Here is a 12275-nt window from a genome sequence, read left to right on the forward strand (position 1 = left end):
ACTTACTGAGTGCTTGCCATGTGCTAAGTCCTTTCCATTTATCACTCTCATTTAATCCTCACGGCCAGCCAAAGTAGGTATTGAAACACTGCTTTACAGATGAGGGAAGTGAGGCACAGACAAGACCATACAGCTAATAAGTGCATGATCCCAAGGAATCTGATTCTAGAACTTGTGCTTTCGAATGCCTTCAGTAAAGATCACTGATGGAAGAGTTAAGGGCAAAAGTGAGCTTCAGAAATCTGTACTCTTCACTTGATCTTAGCCAAAGGGCTGAGAAGTGATTAGAGATCTCTACTCTCAATGTTTCCTTGCAGCCTGTGGTTCCAGCTCGTACCCACAAATCACAGTCTGAGTGACGCTAAGGAACTTCTCATCGTCCTACCATGAACAGACAGAATAAACTGTATTCCCTGTGTACCAAAACCCCCTTGTGAAGTCATTGCCCATTCTTCACCAGCAAGATGAAGACTGCTTGCGGAATGTGTGTCTGGACTAAAAGGTCTCACGTCCATCTTTCTACCCCTTGGCTTTCTTCCGTAGAAATGGGAAAGTTCTGAAACACATAGACTCTGGGGTTGGATGAACCTAGCTTTGAATTCTGACTCGTTGTTTGTCTGCATATCCTTGGGAAAGTCTATAAAGATTTAACCTCTCGGAGTCTTAACTTCCTTACTGTAAAACAAAGATGATCCTGAATTCTTTCAGAATTTCTGTGAGGACTAAATTGGGTAATGTTTGCAATATGCGTACCACAGTGCTGGGGACATAGTAACACTCAGCATCACATCACAGCCATTGTCAGTCTACCGGCTGTGCACGCAAAGTTAGGTACCTGCTATGTGCCTCGCTCTGTTTGTTAATGTAATTAATCTTTATGCAACCCTAGAAGGCAGGAACTGTCTTTATGCCCATTTTATAGATAAGAAAGTGGAGGCAAAGAGAAGCTAAGCAACTTGGTCACCCAGCTAATGTCAATGTCAGGGCTCAAACCAGGTGGTTTATCTCCAGAATCTTCATACTTAACCACCAAAAAGTGCTTGATAGATGGTAGCTATAGAACAGTGGGGAGCCCTGGTGGTACAGTGGTTAAGCACTCAGCTGCTAACCACAAAGTCAGCAGTTTGAATCCACCAATCGCTCCCTGGAAACCCTATGGGAGCAGTTCTACTCTGTCCTATACGGTCGCTACAGTTGGAATCGACTCGATGGCAATGGGTTTGGGTTTTTTTTGGTATAGAACAGCAGTTCTCAACTGAGGGAAATTTTGCCCCCCACCCCCCGTGGAACAGTTGGCAATGTCTGCAGACATTTTGGATGTCACAGCTTGGGGAGGGTTGCTAATGGTATTTATTGAGTAGAGGCCAGGGATGCTGCTAAATACAATGCATAGGGCAGCCCCCATGACAAAGAATTACTGTTGATAGTGTCAAGGTTGAGAAACCCTGATGTGGACTGAGACAAGCTGGTGCAACCCAAAGGGAATTCATTGCTGCAGGTACTAACAGGAGATGGTCGTGAGGCACGCTGAGCACTTGGTGCCTGTGGAAGCTCTCCCTATGCCACATGGAATGATGAGAAGTAACATGTGGGGAGACACTCAAAGTCTGGGGAAGGGGATAAGCCCAGAACCAGGAGGATTTAGAGCTGGACCCCAGCTCTGCTATGAGCTCACTGTCCAGGGGGTTGTGAGCCTCTCAAAGCCCCTGACTACTTGACTGTACAAGGAGAGGGGGCGAGCATTCCTGCCCACAGGGCTGTGAAGCTCCACCAAAGCAGTGCATGTATCTGGCGCACAGTGAGTGCTTAATGAACTGGCAGGAATGTGATTACGTAGGGGGCTTCTCAGTAGTTGAAGCCCTATCAAGGAACGGAGGTGCTGGGCCAGAACCAAGAGGCAGGAGGTAGCAGCTGTCTGGTCCCTGGGGAGCCCGGGATTAGCAAAATCCAGTAAACGCTGATGATGTCTCCAGCCAGTTTCCCTCCCTGTTAGGCAGGAGGCTTGTCTGCAGTGAAGGGTGAAAAGCAGTCTCTCTCCACAGCTGGCAGTTTCTATAGCTCTGTCGTGAGGAAGGTGCTATGTGGCTAGTTTTTTTGTTTGTTTTTTGCTTGGCTTAGTTTTTCCCCCAGAAGTTTCATCTGTTCAGCCTCAGCAAAAAGCATTTAAAAGTCGGGAGATGGATGCCAGTATCTACAGATTTCATAACATTCTCAATTCCTGTCACACTAACAGGAAAATCAGGTAGGTAGATAACACTGGAGGATTTTTACCCTGTTGGTTAGCAGCGTTATTGGTTTATTCTTTTCTTTAGGCCTAAATGGAAGTTAGTGTCAAACACACACTCCTACACACACACACACATACACATACACGCACACTCGAATTCCTCATTTTTGCTCCATCCAGAGACTTACACAAGTTTTGTGATTTTTCTTAATTGTTGGGATGTGAACATCACCCACCCTCCTCTAGGATTTTCCACAAGACAAGGCCAAATTATCTGCATCGTGATCGGTATTCCTTCCCTCAGCAGGAAACCCAAATGTGATTGGATAGATTTTTAAGAGTACCTAAGTCTTTTTAGAGAGATGTTGTATTTTTAATCGAGTGAACGTTTTAATTACTAACATGCCATCCACCTCCGAACCTCCCACTAAACCTGCTCCTGGGTTTCTCATGGCTTCCTGTGAATACGGAGCAGCAACTTGCCCCTTTGGAACACTGCTTATTAGGGCTGAAAAAAGCCTTGGTAGAAGTTCCCATGGGTGGATACCCTGTTATTTATTTATTTTTTACTGAGCTACAACAGTTTCTGAGCTGTTCCTGGGTTTGACAAAGCCAGATTTCAGGACAGGCCCACTCATATTTGGAGGTCTGTAGGAAGATGGAATCAACAAGAAACAAAGCAAAGCACCTCCTTCCTTCCTGCCTGCCCGCCCTCCCTCCCTCCTTCCCTCCCTTCCTTCCTTCCCTCCCTTCCTTCCTTCCCTCCTCTCTTTCCCTCTCTCTTCCTCTTCTCCTCCACTTAACTTGAAGTTCTGGTGGCCACAGGGAACCTTCACAAACTTTACTAGCAAATGAAGTTGAACCCCAGAAATAACATACACCTACATAATGGGAAAATACTGGACTTGGAGGGACATCATACCTGGATTCTTATCTTTGTTTTGCAGCCAACAGACTCTGAAACCTTAAGTGTGCCATGTGACTCTCTGGACCTTAGTTTTCCCTTCTGTGAAATGGGCAGATGGGGACTGGTGGTGGTCGCCATCCATCCCACATGACTCTAGGGATTAGGTTTATAACATAAGTGAATGAAATGCGTAGGCAGGGCCTGTGCTAAATTGAGAAGCCCATGTCCTTCTAGTGGAAGCAGTCTTTACCTGCAGTGTCCTCTATTCCCAAGGCTATGTGGAAACGCAGGCCTAGGTCCACCATATCTTCTCATGTTTTCAAGAGAAGCCTGAAACCCAGAAATCCAGATTTCCAAGGGAAATCTCTCAATTTTCCTAGATGTTGGAAGTGAGTATTGATGGATGAGCCAAACATGTCAATGAATGAACTAGCTATAGCGCCAGGGCTGAAAGTTTGTAGCCACTGGACAAAATTTTGTCCATGACCATGACCTGAAACTGCTCCTTAGCACAAGTGTTCAAATAAACCACACACACATGCACACACACACACACACACACACACACCAAAAACAAAAACCATTGTTCACTGTTAGATAAAATAACCACTAATGGTCAAAAGCCCAAGGACTTAACTAGATTCAGCTGCAGAATATGTTAATTCACTTATTTTACTCTAGAATGCTGAAGGGGTTCCCTTCATCCTGGGACTCACAGAGAGTGATATGCACAGGAAGTTGAATAAACTATCTTATGCTTCATCATACATTGCTACTACCGAATTATACATAGTTTCATGTAGCTTTTGCCTGTTGTAACAGAATTCTCTCCAACAATCACCTTGGCAAGAACACTGGAAGCTAAGGCAGCTATATTAATATGACTGTGGAAGTTCAAACAAATTAACAGTGAGGGGAGTGCATTGAAAAATACTCTTAACATCTGAATTTTAGCTGAAGGTATATATTTCAGGCATTTTATTTCCTTAGGATTTATTTTTAATCTTATATGTTGGGAACTATATTGACATCCTTTTTTTTTTTTTTAAAGTATGGTTTCAATCTCTTGTAAGATGTCCCTAAAAGGTTTCCCTTCAACATCTTGGATTGGGTTTCTGAGAAATAATAAGCAAAGGAAAAATATTGACCATCTACAATCAATAAGGCAGATGAATGCAGGCAGGCTTGCCTATCAAGCTGTTGAGGAGAGCGCATGGGGCACAAACATACATGATCCCGTTGTTAGAAGTCCTGTTTGTCTCAAGTATGGTTAGAGACGTCCATGTTATCCACCAAATGCCCATTTTCACTTTTGCTGTACAGGCGAGGTAGCAGAAACATTTCCAAGCCACCATGAGACAAGAAATGACTTTCACACTCTTGAAGGTATTTTCCAAAAGCTTTAGACACTCCTGGAAAAGTCTGCTTTTATGGTCAGTAACTTCTCCAACAATGGTTCCCAAACTTTGGCATATCAAGGAATGGTCAAATTTCAAAGCAAATTTTCAGCAGCTAACAATTAAAAAAAAAATTACTGAGAGAGGAGAGGAATGAAAACAACACAAGAAGTATACCAAAAAAGAAAAAAAAAAAGAAGCCAGATACTATCTATTATCCTCAAAATTTCATTAAAAAATAACATTTCATCACAAAAACAGAAGAAAAAGCATACTGTCAACATAAAGAACAGTCCCCTGAATTGAATAAAATTAGCCTTAATTCAAGACTTACCACATATCCTGATTTTTTTTTCCCTTTCCAGCAGCTGGTCTAGGTTAAACTTTGCAAAAGCCCACCCTGGGGGGTTGTGGGGGGGTGGGGAAGGCACTGTATTACTCCATCTAATGGTCTAGAATTGTATACTCTTCAACAGAGAACTTAGTACGACATGATATCATAATGTTGATTATTAGCATACCAGAATATCTTTCAAATAGATGAAATTTTCTTTGCTTTTTAACAGTAACCTTGTAGGAAACCCCAAAAGTCAGATTTTTATTTCAATCGATATATGTGCCTTGCCCTAAATGCTCTGCCCTAGGGTTAGGGATGGAAACGAGGTAGGATTTCAGTATGGATTCTACATAACAGGCAAACAAGCACTGGGACTGACTGTATCAGAAGGCCGTGCTAGCGCCACCTAGAGGGAGAGGAGGGAGGGAACGTTACCTTTGAAATGCACGTTGTGGGCTCGGACAAGCGAGGGTAGGTGTAGGAGTTGTACGAGTGTCCTTGGGGGTGGGTCTTAAATGCACTTGCTCCAAACGGCGTCATGGGCTCCTGGAGCCCTGAGCCTGACCTGGACCTTTGCCGCATGGCCGGCTGAGGGCTGGTCTGATGCAGGTACGACGACTTTGGCCTCCTGTCATAGTCATCCAGGCAGGGTCCCCATTCACTTTCGCTGTACGCCAGGCTTTCTTTCGAGCACCCGCTGGTCCCTGCAGTTCTAGACGGAGTGAATTGGAACGGGTCTCGGTAGTCCAGCGGGGAGCTACTTGAGGCTCTCTGATATTCCCACTTGAGGTCACTGTATTCACTTGGTTTGCTCAGGGAGTCCAAGTGTGTGTGATAATCGACAGGAAATCTGGAAATATCGGATTTCAAAGGCTTCATGTCAGAATAGTAGGCCTCCCCGTGTTTCATTTTCATTACGTGCCCATTTTGCTTGGCCGCGTGGCTGCCTTTATAATACGGATCCAAGTCGTCTCCGTAGGGACTCTTTTCTCTGTACTTCTCGGTGGTGTAGTCAGTAGTAGTATCAGACTCACTGGAATATTGTGAGAAGGTGATGAAGCCATTTTCCTCCGAATGGCGCGGACCGTGGCTGGAGGCTCCCTGATCCGGGGTGGGTGGGCTTTCTTTCCTTAGGGAGTTGGAGCGCGTCACAGAGATGTTGTCGAAATCCTCTAGCAGGCCGTTGATGGAGGTTTCCTTGCAGGGTTTGTTTCCTCTAACGATTGTCTGAGAATATTAAAGGGAATGACTTTTAAAAAGAGCATTTCATGCTTTTAAATTGATGGGTGAATTCCACCCCCATCCCATCCAATTTAAACCACAGAAGAAAATAAACCCCAGGGAATATTTCATCAGAAATTAAAAATTTTTTTTTTATAGATTTCAGTGGCAAAAGAAATATTAAACAATATCTCAAATTGCAAATTTTTCCTCACCTGTTTCAGCAGAGATCAAATAAATGCCATAGAGCCATTCAGAAGACTATCTAGCCTATAATTGCCTTATTTACCAGTTTATGGGCAATCCCCTCCCACTGCCCTTTCACCTAAATAATAAACCCTCTCTAACAATGTGCTGAGAATTTTAACAGACTACAACTATTCATTTATAAACAGCATATTTATTATCCTTTTAGATTTATCATCTAGATGATTCCAAAACCAGAAAAAGCAAATCACCTGGATATTAACAATATAACCAGAAATTAGTGCATCTATTTTGCCCCTTATGGACAACATATAAACAATGGAGGTTATCAGATTTTAAAGAAGAGGAAGGCACTCTCTGAAACTGTAAATAGGCAACAGAATAAAGATTACTGGTGTGATTTAATCTGTGATCAAATGTGATATTTGATTAAGTATAATGCTTGCTATGGTCACACTTTTGTGCCTCATCATCGCTGAATATCGGATGGCTTGGTAATGACCTGGTTGCACCTGGATCTTGGTAACAAATGGCCAAGCCCAAATGTTCCCTTTAATGAACCTAAATCACTCTGGAATACCAGGAACAGAAAGAAATCACAAACCACTTACAAAGCACCAGCTGACAATGACAAGGTTTGGCAGCACAATAGGATGGGGGTGGATAAGAGAAGAACAAAAAGTATTGGGACTTCAGACTTGCAGGATTTTACAAGAACAATACTTTGGGCAAGTAGCAAGGAGTTCAAAAACCATCACAGCTAGTATAATAAAAGGTTTAAACTGCAGGAAAAAGTCCAAGCTGCCCTGGAGCACAGGTTTTAGAGATCAACGCTTTTCAAACTCTGTGGAGAAAGAGGTTTTGTTATTGTTTTTGTTTTTCCCCCAAACACTGCTGGGCTACTACTCTTGGCCTGTTAACAGTTTCTTTTAAATAACCTTTTTATTTTATAATAGTTTTAGATTTAGAGAGAAGTTGCAAAGAGAGTACAGAGAGTTCCCATATACCCCATTACCTGGTTTCCCCCATTGTTAACATCTTACATCACTCTGGTGGTTGTTGTTAGCTGCTGTCCAGTGGCCACACACCCCCCTCTCCCCGTGACACATGGCGACCCCATGCACAATGAAAAGAAATGCTGCCTGATCATGTGTCCATCCCCACGATCAGCTGTGGATTGGACCGTTGTGATTTTCAGAAGATTGTCAGGACCTTCTTCCACATTACTTTGGTACATTACTATTAATTAAACTCCACAGTTTATTCAGATTTCACTAGTTTTTCCCTAATGTCCTTTTTCTGTTTCTGGATCCCATCCAAGATACCACATTACATTTAGTTGTCCATGCCTCCTTGGCCTTCTCTGGTCTGTGACAGTTTCTCAAATTTCCTTGTTTTTGAGAACCTTTAATATTTTGGTGTTTTGAGTATGTAGAATGTCCCTCAATTTGAGTTTGTCTGGTGTTTTTCTCATGTTAGACTGGGGTTATCGGTTTTTGCAAGGAAGACCACAGAGGTAAAATGCCACTTTCATCACATCATATTAAGGGTACATCCTATCAACATGATTTACCACTGAGGATGTTAACCTTGGTCTCCTAACTGAGGTAGTGTTTTTCAGGCCTCCATTGTAAAGTCACCTCCCTACCCCTCCTTTCCATACTCTGCACTTTGGAAGCAAACCACTAAATGCAGCCCACACTGAAGGGATGGGGAGTTAAGTTATGCTCTACCTCCTTGAGTAGGCATCTACATAAATTATTTGGAATTCTTCTGCAGAGGAGATTTGTCTGTTCTCCCCCATTTATTTACTTATTTGGTAGAGACTCATGGTTGTTTACATCATAGTTTGGGTTATAATCCAAATTGTTTTGTTGTTAAAATTGTTCCAGCTTTGACCATTGGGAGTTCTTTTAGGTTGGCTCTTGTGCCTCTTTGACATGTCCCCTTTCTTTTATTGTTTGAGCACTTCCTTTCTTTCTGGCACTACAAGATGCTCCAGGCTTATCTTGGATATTCACTGCCCTAGTCCTAAGACCAGCCATTTCTCCAAGGAGACCTGGTTCCTTTTATTGGAGAATGTTATTAGAAACCAAGATCTGGGTGCTGAGTGTGCTTGTTGCTACTGGAGTGTCATTGCTTCCAGGCCCTTTCAGTGGACAGAGCTAGGAGACATATACATATATATATACTGATTGTATACATACATATATATAATTATTTCTGTATCTATACATCTGTATCTATATTAAGTTAAACATGAGTTCATACGAATGTCTCTGAATTTAATATAGTACCACATGGTTGATTCTAGCCTCCTCCCACTTATTTATCTGTAACTTTCCTCTCCAACAGTGAGAAACTTGGCTCCTACCATCTGCTATTCATTTACTTATTTGCTCAATTCCAGGATACAGGTACAGCAGTTTCAAAATTATTCATCCATACTCCCTTGAGAAACAACTTTACCAACTAGAGTGCAGTGCTTATGTACATTTTGTCTTTAGTCTTACAGTTTCCAGTCAAAACACTATTTTCCAAACTTGTTTAGGTTAGCATCATTTTCCCCATCCCCTTCAATGAAGTTGTCATAAATTTTATTACAGTTAGATTCTTTTGTCACAGTTTGCATTCCATCCTGGGATCCCCTGGCCTCCTAGTTAATTTTTTAAAAATTGCATACATTAAGGTTCAGTCTTTGTGCTACAGTTCCCCAGTAGTTTCGCCACCCAAAAAATCCCGTGCTTCCCGAAGTCAAAAATTATCCTGTCCCCAAACCCTTGGCACCAGTGATCTATTTTCTGTCCCTATAGTTTTGACCCTTCCAGAATATCACAGGAATAGAATCATACAGTATAGAACCTTTTCAGTCTGGCCTCTTTCACTTAGCAAAATGCACTTAAGGCTTATCCCACTTGTTGAGTGAATTAATAGCTTATTCATTTTTACTGCTGGATAGGATTCTATTGTACGGATATATCACAGCTTGTTTATCTATTCACCTATTGAAGGACATCTTGATTGCTTCCAGGTTTTGGCTCTTATAAATAAAACCATAAACATTCCTGTGCAGGCTTTTGTACGGACATAGTTTTCAAATCATTCAGGTAAATACGAGGAGCACCATTGTTGGGTCATATGTTTATAAAAAACTGCCAAACTATCTTCAAAGTGTCCTGTTAATGAGACCAGTGTTGGGTCTCATTGACTGTTACAGAAATGTCAAGTCATCATGAAAGTTTTTAAATTCTTACACTCAACTTCTGTACTTATCTCTTTGTGGACTGATAACAAACAATTCTGTCCACAGACCATGCACTGTTTTAGATCACTTATTTCAATGAGGAGAACAGAACTGAATGGTTTATTAGAAGACACTTGAGTAAATTCAAAAAGAGACTGTAAACCAACACAATGACTCACCCTCAAAAGCTACTTCCAACAACCTCTTCAAGTTATAGACGTTTCATTACCCATTGTTGTCAATGGCAAGGTCTACTCTATCTTTGCTTAAGATTGGCTCCTACCATGTCAAGCAGAATATACGTTCTCCCTGGTTAGGCAGAACCCTTCTTCAGTACACTGTCATTGTCTGGCTTGGGTGACCACAGGAGTGAAGAGTTGGATGTGTATATTAAAGGCGAGGCTAGGACAAGTTGGAAGATGTACCAGACCAGGGTCTTCAGGTAGTCTGGGGTTAGCAGGTCATGGCCAGGGCACATGTAGGAAAAACTGTGAAGTAGCCAGGAGATAGGCTGTTTAGCCTGCAGAAGAGGCAGAGTAGGCAGCCAGTTATCATGGAAAGAGAACAGACCTTGTAATCAACCAGACTGAATTCTGTTTCTGACATTTACTAGCTGGATCACCAACTTCTCTGGGCTTTAGCATCCTCATCTCCACAGTGAGGACAGAATATCTGGGTTAGGTACTGTCTGAGGTTTTTAGGTGCTAGATCTACAGGGTTGTTGTTAAGTGCCATCAATTCGATTTTCAACTCATAGCAACCCCATGTGACACAGAAGAACTGTCCCATAGGGTTTTCGAGGCTGTAATCTTTATGGGAGCAGATCTCCAGGTTTTTGTCCTGCAGAGCTGGTGGGTGGATTTGAACCTCTAATCTTTCAATTAGCAGCTGAGCACTTAACGGTTGTGCCACCAGGGACCCTGTTGTCATGGAGCTCATATTTTATTGAGATGCTAATTGTAGATTGCCCTCAATAGTGCCTGTCCCAAACTGTTGCTAGACTGGGGTTCATTACCTTTGTCTCCTTGGCCCTATGTTTATGCATAGATACCAGTTGCCATCAAGTTGATTCGGACTCATGGTGACCCCATGTGTGTCAGAGTAGGACTGTGCTCCATAGGGTTTTCAATGGCTGATTTTTTGTAAGTAGACTACCAGGCTTTTCTTCTGTGGGGGATCTCTGGGTGGACTGGAAATGCCAACTTTTGGTTAGCAGCTAAACGTTTTAACTGTTTGCACCTCCCAGGGACTCCATATATACAGATAGCTAGCTATAAATATATTTCTTTTTTTTGCTATAAATATTTTTAAATGATGAATCGATAACATAATGAAGGGCTGTCTGTTCTTAGGGAGAGTATTTTCTCTCATTAATTGTGCAATAGCTTTACATTTGGCAGACTGAAATACAAACACTCGTGAACAAGGGTTTCACAGATGCTTTGTCCCCTGAGTGCACTCTCTGAGATTTGTGTGGGAAATTAGGGGGAAGCTGTTTCAGCATACAAATTAACCTATGGCCTCAGAATTGCGGAGTCTGCAGTTTCTGTACACTTGCTATTACACATCCAAAGAAGTATGTCCAGTTTACAAGTGAAACTGTATCACTAAACTCAACAAATAGAATTCTATGTATTTGTTAATATGGAGTAAGGAATATTAATATTGCCATAAGCACAATGCTATTTAGAAGAAAAAAATAAAGATCCTCCATTGACTAAGAAATGGGACTTTAAAACAATGTAATATTTATTATCTTTGTTTTCAATCTTAGGCTTATATCATTACCAGCTATGAGATACTGGACAAGTGACTCAACCTTTTTAAATTCTGGTTTCTTCATCCATAAAATGGAGAGAATAAATCCTTACTGCATAGGGTGTGATGATTTAATGGAATAATATGTGTAAAACAGCTGGCATGATTCCTGGCTTACAATAAGTACTAACAAATGGTAGCTATTTAATTTTTTATGGGTAAAATTCACTTTTAAATTAGGTTGACAATAATTTAGAAAAAAAGGAAGTTGTAAACAATAGAAGAAATAAATCTTAGCTTTATCTGCTGGGAAAAAAAGATAATCAATGTTGTACATGTACAAAATTACTCTTAGTAATTTTAGATACAAAACACAAATTTCTTTATTTAAACAGATGTACCTCAAATTAATTAGAATTGTTGTATGATATAAACTAAATACAGACACCTCATTAAATCTAAAGAACTGAATTCTTTCAAATCACAGTTAGTACTCTATTGATATCTTGCTTAGAAATAACATGAACGAGTCAGAAAATTAACAAAAGTAGACCTTCAAGAAAAGAAAGGCTAATAAAAAAACAGTAGAATATTGATAGCAGTCATGTCTACGTGGAGAGATTAAGGGTGATGTGTATTTTCGGCTAGCAAGTGTCAAACTTTAATGTGCCCTCCTGGGGATCCTGTTAAAAGGCCGATTCTGATCCAGCAGGTCTGGAGAGGTCTGAGGTTCTGTGTCTCCAACAAGCTCCCAGGTGATGCTGACTGTGCTGCTCCATGGATCTATCTCATTGTGTACTCCATGGGATCAGTGTGTTTCTAAAATTTTCTACAATCAAAGTTACTTTTATAATAAAAAGGAAAGTTAGACAGAAATATGTTTTTTAGCATAATAAGAGTCAGCATTATACTCATACATACATAGAAACACACACACATATAAATGTGTGTATACATTTGCAGCCCTGGTGGCACAG

General features: G+C 41.3%; 1 protein-coding gene across 1 annotated transcript in view; it reads right to left on the reverse strand.

Annotated features, from left to right (window-relative positions):
* Positions 1-12275, reverse strand: part of PAK5 (p21 (RAC1) activated kinase 5) — a 208306-nt gene that overhangs the window by 44342 nt on the left and 151689 nt on the right. Inside the window, exon 3 of the mRNA XM_023737566.1 lies at positions 5304-6095. Within this exon, the coding sequence (XP_023593334.1) occupies positions 5304-6095 (792 nt within the window). The remainder of the gene's footprint in view (positions 1-5303; positions 6096-12275) is intronic.

This window comes from Trichechus manatus, unplaced genomic scaffold (genome assembly GCF_000243295.1).
Source record: "Trichechus manatus latirostris isolate Lorelei unplaced genomic scaffold, TriManLat1.0 scaffold00104, whole genome shotgun sequence".
Lineage (NCBI taxonomy): Eukaryota > Metazoa > Chordata > Mammalia > Sirenia > Trichechidae > Trichechus > Trichechus manatus.